The 9,285-nt window shown below is 36.1% G+C and overlaps 3 protein-coding genes across 4 annotated transcripts; 1 reads left to right on the top strand and 2 right to left on the bottom strand.

The window, feature by feature from the left end:
* Positions 923-5,295, top strand: LOC104787611 (glutamate decarboxylase 2). Its single transcript, XM_010513219.2, has 6 exons — positions 923-1,158; positions 1,254-1,458; positions 3,193-3,393; positions 3,876-4,344; positions 4,432-4,484; positions 4,619-5,295. Exons 1-6 carry the CDS (start codon positions 1,073-1,075, stop codon positions 5,090-5,092), a joined length of 1,488 nt encoding a protein of 495 aa, XP_010511521.1. The 5' UTR covers positions 923-1,072; the 3' UTR covers positions 5,093-5,295.
* On the bottom strand, positions 5,752-7,054 carry LOC104787612 (peroxiredoxin-2C-like). Of its 2 annotated transcripts, none has more exons than XM_010513222.2 (4): positions 6,841-7,054; positions 6,461-6,629; positions 6,288-6,367; positions 5,752-6,160 (listed from the first exon to the last, which is right to left on the bottom strand). In XM_010513222.2, the coding sequence occupies exons 2-4, from the start codon at positions 6,613-6,615 to the stop codon at positions 5,907-5,909; spliced, it is 489 nt and encodes a 162-aa protein (XP_010511524.1). In that variant the 5' UTR covers positions 6,616-6,629; positions 6,841-7,054; the 3' UTR covers positions 5,752-5,906. The 2 variants fall into 2 exon arrangements, with proteins under 2 accessions (XP_010511524.1, XP_010511523.1); XM_010513221.2 differs by having other exon boundaries at positions 6,461-6,636.
* On the bottom strand, positions 7,676-9,009 carry LOC104787613 (peroxiredoxin-2B). Its single transcript, XM_010513223.2, has 3 exons — positions 8,730-9,009; positions 8,512-8,591; positions 7,676-8,123 (listed from the first exon to the last, which is right to left on the bottom strand). The coding sequence occupies exons 1-3, from the start codon at positions 8,882-8,884 to the stop codon at positions 7,870-7,872; spliced, it is 489 nt and encodes a 162-aa protein (XP_010511525.1). The 5' UTR covers positions 8,885-9,009; the 3' UTR covers positions 7,676-7,869.

Genomic DNA, 9,285 nt, shown 5'->3' on the forward strand with positions numbered 1-9,285 from the left:
ATACCCAATCTGCATCGACCGACGCATGCTCGACGTAACATGAAAACCCTAAAGTTTACGCGCCGTCCTCGCACTTGCATCGACCGACGCAAGATATGCATCGATCGACGAAACGTCGAGCACCGTGATTTCCCTGAAACTTCTCGCCGGATCTTCGTTCCTACAACCACAAAACTCGATCCCAAGCCACAAGAAAGCTTCCTAACGTCCATAGCAACGAACTAACAAGCCTAACATCACATAACAAGCAGATTAAAGAATCTTCTAGCTTAGATAAGCCATGGTCATGCACTTACCTTTGCCAAGACGAATCTGAACCTAACACAAGGAAGAAAACGCTTCTAGGAAACTCCTACAACGTTCGCAGCTACAGATCTCTCCAGAAACAGCCTCAAATCTCCAGAATTCTCAAGAACACTTAAGAACAACTTTTCTCTCTTTCTCTTTTCTCAAAAACGGCTCAACACCCACGAATGAGACAAAACTCGCATCTAAGGGTTTTCCTTAACCCCAAAACACAGCGTTTGACTTAAGTCAAAACGCACAGAATTGAGCCAGCATCGACCGATGCTCCTACTGCATCGATCGATGCACATCCCAAACCGGGATTCCGGTTCACAGATGTTACAATTAACTGCCGTAATTTGAATGGTTTTATTTTTAAGTGAGTTGTTCATCTCTCATAACACAAAAATGTTGACATGTCTAATGTCTTAATATAGGTAATATACTTGCCAAAAAGAAAAAAGAAAAACCAAATTTCCACGGTAATGTAATTTAGTTTGTAGGTATCACTTGTCTCTTTCTTTTAGTAGGTACAAGCATATATGAGCATATGAAATCAATTCGGTATATCTTTACGATCTTGTAGATATTTTACATGCGAATATCGTTTTAAAATATATACAAAACTACAAATTATAAAAAAAAAAAAAAAAAAAGGAAAGACAGCAAATATGTAGGGTCACTAATCAATGTATAAACGTAGCCTTAGCACTTCATCTCTTCGTATCTTTTTGTTCTTCTTCATCATCTCTTTCTCGCTCACACACTCACAAGAAAGAAAGAAAAGATGGTTCTCGCAAGAACGGCAACAAACAGTGATGAATCTGTCTGCACCATGTTCGGATCTCGCTATGTTCGCACTACACTTCCCAAGTAAGTACACCAATTAATAATATTGAAGAAAAATATAGTTTCAATTTTTTTTTTTTTTTTATGGTTTTATTCTATCCTTTGATTTGGACAAAAAGGTATGAGATCGGGGAGAACTCGATACCGAAGGACGCTGCGTTTCAGATCATAAAAGACGAGCTGATGCTTGATGGTAACCCTAGGCTTAACCTAGCTTCGTTCGTGACTACATGGATGGAGCCAGAGTGTGACAAACTCATCATGGACTCCATCAACAAGAACTACGTTGACATGGATGAGTACCCTGTCACCACCGAACTCCAGGTCTAAATCTCTCCATCTCTCGATCCATAATAGTTAACTAATGGTGCTAGCTAGATCTTTTTCTTGTTCTAGTTTGCTTTGGAATGGTTACACGATTTCGCAATGGTTTCATTAAAAATATATAATTAATTATTTTGATAAAATATTATTTAAATTTAAGTGTCGTTCCATATACTTCTGTTTTTGTTTGTAACGAAAAAATTGGGTTATAGGTTAACGGAAAAAAGTAGAAAATTTGAGTTACAGGTTAGAGGGAGTGGATTTGTTCAACAAAAACAAAAAAATGTTAGAGGGAGTGGAAGATGAAAAAACTGCTGTTTAGATAAATTTAGTATTAGTCCAACATTTAATTCTCCTTAACAATATAGAAGAAGACAAATTTACATTATTACTTATTTTCGTTTTTGTATTTAGAAAAGAAAAATGTCCATACGTTCTAGTTTTTATTGGCCGACATGTCCATGCTCTTAGACTAGTGGACTTGGTCGTTTTGTAAGTTGTTCTCTAACTTAATCTCTTGACCATAAATAACTGGTATTGACTTATGTTAAATTATCATCAATACTAGTGGGCCACTTGAAATGAACTTCGGAAAATAACACATTCGGTTTGTCAATAAACCAATCGGCATAGCATCCGGTTTTTTTATTTATCTGAAATGAATCAACCAAGTCGTATGATTAAAGTTGAAAACTTCTAAATCATTGAGAATCAAAGTATGGGAGAAAAAGATGGCAAAGCAGAATAATTGAATAGTCGTAGGACAATGTTATCACTTTTGTCGGCAACCTCTCTTTGATTTTTTTTTTTTTGGCAAGAGGGCTTAAGGCTCTCTTTGTTTTCCACACATTATTTTTGGTTTTGATTGGTCCACGCAACTTTTTCCCACTAGATAGTATGGTACAATTTAATCGAGTATTTCTGTATATGAATGCGTGGTAAACGTTGTATGTTTTGAGAAAAGATAACAAAGTAAAAAAATGAATAAATTGGAAAAAAAACAAAAAAAAGGAAGATAAAAGTAAATAAATTGACATATGAGTATACAAACAGTTGCGACTTGTGATGAAACCTAGGAGGAGCCCACCCACCATTAAAATCTCGTGATTGTAAGGTCAATCGTCATATTGATTTTATCATGTGAAACTTTGAAAAATTCACCATTAAGAAGTTGGTACTTGTTTGTTCATATATGGATATGTGATGGCATCACTGTGTGCATTTGGTGCTTCTTGATAGTGTGAATATGATGATAGCAAATAGTGTATACATTATTATGTCATTTCTCAATAAAATAGATATAAGCCCATTATCAATATTATGATATCTTTTAGTTTACCAAAAAAAGTTACCGTTTAATTTGATAAAAAGAAAGATATTTTGACGAATGAATCACTGAATTTGGTAGATTCACAATTTACTCCCCCAATTTACGCCTTTAATTCTTCTATTGTTATGTGTTTTCTTAAGTTATGAATCAATGTGGGTTTTAAGTTGTTGATAATTTAATTAATCAATCACCAAAAAATGAAGAATAAACTAAGCTAGTAGATAGATAGAGTAATCGACAAAGAAAGAATAACAGTGTTAAATTTTCATTTGTTAAAAAACCTAAAACAGTATAAGATTCCGTTTTCAGAAATTAAATTAAAGAAACAACTGAAGAATGGGTTACTTTTGTTATATTGAACTCATAATTCATAATTTTTTTTTATTTTTATTTTGGAAAAACAGAACCGATGTGTGAACATTATAGCTCGACTGTTCAATGCGCCACTTGAGGAAAATGAGACTGCAGTGGGAGTAGGGACAGTTGGTTCTTCAGAAGCCATCATGTTAGCTGGACTGGCCTTCAAAAGAAAATGGCAGAACAAGCGCAAGGCTGAGGGTAAACCCTATGACAAACCCAACATTGTAACTGGAGCCAACGTTCAAGTAAGTATTTATACATATTCATATATAGTACAATATGGTGAAAAAACATCATAGATAAAGAGATGGTTTAGTAAGAATCATACTTCAAATATCTAGTAAAATATTCCAAAGCATTTTTTTGGGTTAAATATTACCATGATTTTCATTAAAATCGAATATATTATTGATTTATCGATATGGTTTTGGTTTTGTTTCAGATTTGGTTTTTAATAAAGAAAAGAATCATAGTTTTCATATAAATTTAAATTTCGGTTTCAATTTTTATGCTTTTCGATTTTTGTTTGAATTCGATTTTATTTTTTTCAGTTATTGGAAAAGTAAAATATCATTACAATCTTAAAAATAACTCTTGTTCCATTTTTAGGATCGAACTTTTTGGATTTGGTTCGAATAGGATGGGTTATATTTTATTTTTATCTAAAATGAAACACCATCATTTTAGAAATTAAGTGTATATTTTCACAAATATGGTCTAATTTCAGGTGTGCTGGGAGAAATTTGCTCGATACTTCGAGGTGGAGCTAAAAGAGGTAAAGCTAAGTGAAGGTTACTACGTGATGGATCCAGACAAAGCAGCAGAGATGGTGGACGAGAACACAATCTGTGTCGCGGCCATATTGGGGTCAACACTCAACGGTGAGTTCGAAGACGTGAAGCGTCTCAATGACTTGCTGGTCAAGAAAAATGAGGAGACTGGCTGGAACACACCGATCCACGTGGATGCAGCAAGTGGAGGGTTCATTGCTCCATTTATCTACCCTGAATTGGAATGGGACTTTAGGCTTCCTTTGGTTAAGAGCATCAACGTGAGTGGTCACAAGTATGGACTGGTCTATGCTGGTATTGGTTGGGTCGTGTGGAGGGCACAAGAGGATTTGCCTGAAGAGCTTATCTTTCATATCAACTATCTTGGTTCTGATCAACCCACTTTCACTCTCAATTTCTCCAAAGGTTTGTTATATATGTTTCATATTATATAGTTGAACATTTCATGATGTTATATTTATGTAACATGATAAAAGTTTTTTCTTGTTGTAGGATCGAGTCAAATTATTGCTCAATACTATCAGCTCATTCGTCTTGGGTTCGAGGTGAGTCTAGTGTTATTCGTAGTAAACCATGAAACCATGCGTAGATCTTTATAAAATATATATATTAGGTCAAATTCTTTAATTTTTTGCTGACTCCAGTGAAATTTTTACATGGGACGTTTTGGTTTGAATAGGGCTACAAAAATGTGATGGAGAATTGCATTGAGAACATGGTGGTTCTCAAAGAAGGGATAGAGAAAACAGAGCGTTTCAACATAGTCTCAAAGGACCAAGGAGTGCCAGTCGTAGCCTTCTCTCTCAAGGACCATAGTTTCCACAACGAGTTCGAGATCTCTGAGATGCTACGTCGTTTCGGGTGGATCGTTCCGGCTTACACTATGCCTGCGGATGCACAGCACATCACGGTTCTGCGTGTTGTCGTCAGGGAAGATTTCTCGAGAACACTCGCGGAGAGACTTGTGGCAGATATTTCCAAGGTGCTTCACGAGCTAGATACCTTGCCTTCCAAGATATCTAAGAAGATGGGACTAGAAGGGGTCGCAGAAAATGTGAAGGGGAAGAAGGTGGAGAGGGAGCTCCTGATGGACGTTATTGTTGGATGGAGGAAGTTTGTGAAGGACAGGAAGAAGATGAATGGTGTGTGCTAAGGAAGTGTGTTCTGTTGTGTTTGTTTGTGAACAAAGATGTACTCGTGAGGACTTTGGCGTTTATTTTATGTGTTGGTATCTCTATTTGAACCAGTTATTATGGATTCTATGATTCTATAAGCTGGAAACTCATTATAAGCCGTTGTTGTTGTCTTATTGAGCTATTGTGAAATAGTCTTAAAATAAGTATCTAATGCTCCGTAGTTCGATGTGTGCCACCAAATGAATTAACATGATCTACATCTGAAAGGCATCACTCCAAAGCATGCAATTCAGTTCATAAGGCTAATGTTGATGTTATGATTATATAACTTGTTGGTCAGCACTTTTCTTGAGAAAGCTTCCCTTTTCCCCTAAGTTCTATTAATGGATATAAGCAAAACCTTCAATATAGTAGATATTGAAATATGTATGAATACGTAATTTCGAAAGCTAAGTATCAAAAACTGAGCTAATGATCAAAACCGGAGCTAATTACCTAGTTGTTTGTACTACTGTTATCGAATGAAATAGACTGCAAACACACTTTTTTGTAGTACAACTCTGGTTAACTAACTTTTAGGTTCATACCTACCATAGTCCACAACAACAACGAAGAGATTTGGTATGCATCTTGACGTTAATTACTCATATCTTTCAAATTCAACCACAAAGAAAAATAATATCAAAACCAATACTTTATTTTATTATATCAAGCAAGTCACACGCTGCTTTATTATATGCATGAATGAGGCTATATAATCCTCAACTTCACATAGAGCGGTTTACATAACACAATACAATAAGCAAAAGATAAAGTTATCTAGAGAGCCATCTAGAGAGCCTTGAGGATATCTTCGGCGCTGGAAATGGTGAACTCACCACCAGATTCAACATTGGCTACAGTCACCTTGAGGTTATCGAGCAACATAGCGAATCTCCTTGTCCTAATCCCCATACCCTTGTCCTTGAGGTCAAGCTCAAGTCCTAGAAGGTGTGTGTATTCCCCTGACCCGTCACCTACAAACTTCACGTGCTTGTTCTCTGTGTATGTCTTTCCCCATGCCTTCATCACATACGGATCGTTTGCTGCAACAATCAATGGATATGATGGCGTCAATACTTAAACAAAAACACATTTGCACATCAAGCATACTCACCCATATACAATAAACATTCCAGGATCATGAACTTAAACATATCAGTTAATACTCACCGCTAAAGCAAATGATCTCATCAATACCCTTTGACTTGAACTCCCCTGCTTTCTCAATGAATCCAGGCACATGGCTCATACTAACCACACACCAAAAAAAAAACCACAACTAAGGATCTTATAAAACTAATTCCACGGAGAAATCTGAAGAAAGTTTGAAACTTTATACATACCTGCAAAGGGGAGTGAAAGCACCAGGGACACCAAAGAAAACTACTTTTTTACCGGCAAGGAGAGAGTGAATGGAGACTGTCTGAAGCTGATCATTCTCATCGAAGAATGAGATCTTTCCGTCTGGTATAACATTGCCGACTGTAATTGGAGCCATGAGGAGAGAGATCTCTGAGGACTTGAAGCAAAAGGGGCTAAATGAATGAGTTTTGTTGGACTTGAAGATGAATATAATCGAATAGGTGTATTATGGCACAATTTATAGTGTTTTACTGAATGGAAAATATATCATTAATTGAATATATAGTATTTATTATTATTAATAGATTTCTAAAATTAGTTTATCCAAAAATAAACTTTGTTTTCCAAAGATATAACATACACGTTTATGACCACCACAAGTTGGTCTTGGATTTCTTGAAATGACTGAAACTGAATCCGTCAAGGCGACTAGAGATATTCCTGCTGATGCAAGCTTTTTTGGAGTTGAGCATTTCCTTGGATAAATCTTCAAGCCTTTATTTTTCTATCTTTCATATAATTTGAATGATTCTTCCTCTATTTCAGGCTTTGAGTTGAATGCAATGCTTTGAACAAAACAAAAAACTTTGTTTTCCAAATATATAACATTTAATCATTTATAGACATATTTGGAAAATCTTGTAAGACAAGAAAAAATAAATGCAATCCAAGATAATAATAAATGCAATCAAGCATCGCCACAATAACACTCTTAATTTTTTGAAAAATATATGATGCGTGTGATGTGAGTATTCAAATAATTGATTTCATTTTATATATGTTACCAAAATACAACTATTTCATTTTTCAAGTATTATTATAGAACTTAACAATTAAGTGTGTTTTATTTGAAACGATTTTATAATAAACAGGTTTTTTAGAACATTTCTTAAATAGTCGCCATTATGGAACGAAGGTAAAACCCAAATACCAAATGAAGAAGAACAGAAAGGTCCACGGATGATGGCGGGTGAGACATAATAACAAACAGCAAATGACAGCTCATTTCTCCGTTTAGTGAAAGTGAGACACAAAGTAGCAACCCTCAAGATTAACATCTCTTGAATGTTCGTAACACATTAGAAGGCGTGCATGATACCAACTATTCTTACGCTGGTGGTAACCTAACTTTTTGGTACGTGCTTATCATCAATCAGAAGTTCAGAACAACTATGGAAAGATTTGGTATGCATATCTTCACGTGAAAATTACTCAATTTCATAAATTAACCGTAGAGAATAAGACCAAAACCAACAGTTTACTTACTACACCAAGCAAGTCCATCACACACCGCTTTATTTTTAGTATGCCTACATGTTTGAAAACCAGGCGATATAGAATCCACTACTTCACATACAGCGGTTTACAACAAAAGCAAACGATAAGTAACTTAGAGAGCCTTGAGGATATCTTCGGCGCTGGAAACAGTGAACTCGCCACCAGTTTCAACATTGGCTACAGTCACCTTGAGGTTATCGAGCAACAGAGCGAATCTCCTTGACCTAACACCAAGACCCTTGTCCTTGAGGTCAAGCTCAAGTCCTAGAAGGTGTGTGTATTCACCTGACCCGTCAGCTACAAACTTCACATGCTTGTTCTCAGGGTATGTCTTTCCCCATGCCTTCATCACAAATGGATCGTTCACTGCAACAATACACACAAATCACTGCGTGAATACTCTTTAAAAACCAAATATACACATTTGGATCCGTAACATTTTGCACATCAAGCAGACTAAGTCAAATACAATAACCCATCTAATCTTAAAGCTCATGAGAGACCACATACTCAAGGCAAAGACCCTTCAACACTCAATTCATTGTACTTCAAAACTGTCTCATTCCAAGTTCATTCCTTAGCAAAGAACATCATCTCTTGTCGATCTATAGAACTATCTAAATCCACCACCAACCACCATTCACAATTTAGCAAGTTTGACTAACAAACGAATTCAACATATTTGATCAGATTTGCACAAGTATACATGAACAGAACTCATCACAGAGATCAAAACATAACAATCAATACTCACCGCTAAAGCAAATGATCTCATCAACACCCTTTGACTTCAGCTCATCTGCTTTCTCAATGAACCCAGGAACATGCTTCATACTAACCTCACCAAACCAAAAGCAAAAAACACAATTTTCAAATCAAATCTACGAATCCATCAGCTAATAATCAAAACCCACTTCTCATAAAACTAATTCCAAGGACGAATCTGAAGAAAGTTTTAAACTTTATAGATACCTGCAAGTGGGAGTGAAAGCACCAGGGACACCAAAGAGGATGACTTTTTTACCGGCGGCGAGAGAGTAAACGGAGACAGTCTGAAGCTGATCATTCTCATCGAAGAATGAGATAGTTCCGTCTGGTACGACATCACCGACAGCAATTGGAGCCATGATGAGATCTCTGCGGCTGAGAAGCAAAAGGGGCTAATGAAAGACTTTGGTTGGACTTGAGACCGAGAAGTGATATTTAGGGATTCGGACAATTTATCAGCGTTTCCCGGAGTTATATATTGCATTTATTTTGGTTCACAAATATAGAATTTTATTAATTTCTCAATTTGGTGTAAAATATCTGCAGGAAAAAAGATGGCTAGATACACGAAGTATTGGTGAATACATGGTCACACATGCCAAGTATACTATTGTATATTCAACTATACAGAGTATATGTATTACATGACCATATGCATGAACTATATGACGGTCAACATCATAAACATATAATCCAGTACACCGGTCAATTGACTCTGGCAAAGACCGGCGTTGACTCCAGCGTTGACCAACACTTAAAA

The sequence above is a fragment of the Camelina sativa genome, chromosome 5, assembly GCF_000633955.1.
Source record: "Camelina sativa cultivar DH55 chromosome 5, Cs, whole genome shotgun sequence".
Classification (NCBI taxonomy): domain Eukaryota; kingdom Viridiplantae; phylum Streptophyta; class Magnoliopsida; order Brassicales; family Brassicaceae; genus Camelina; species Camelina sativa.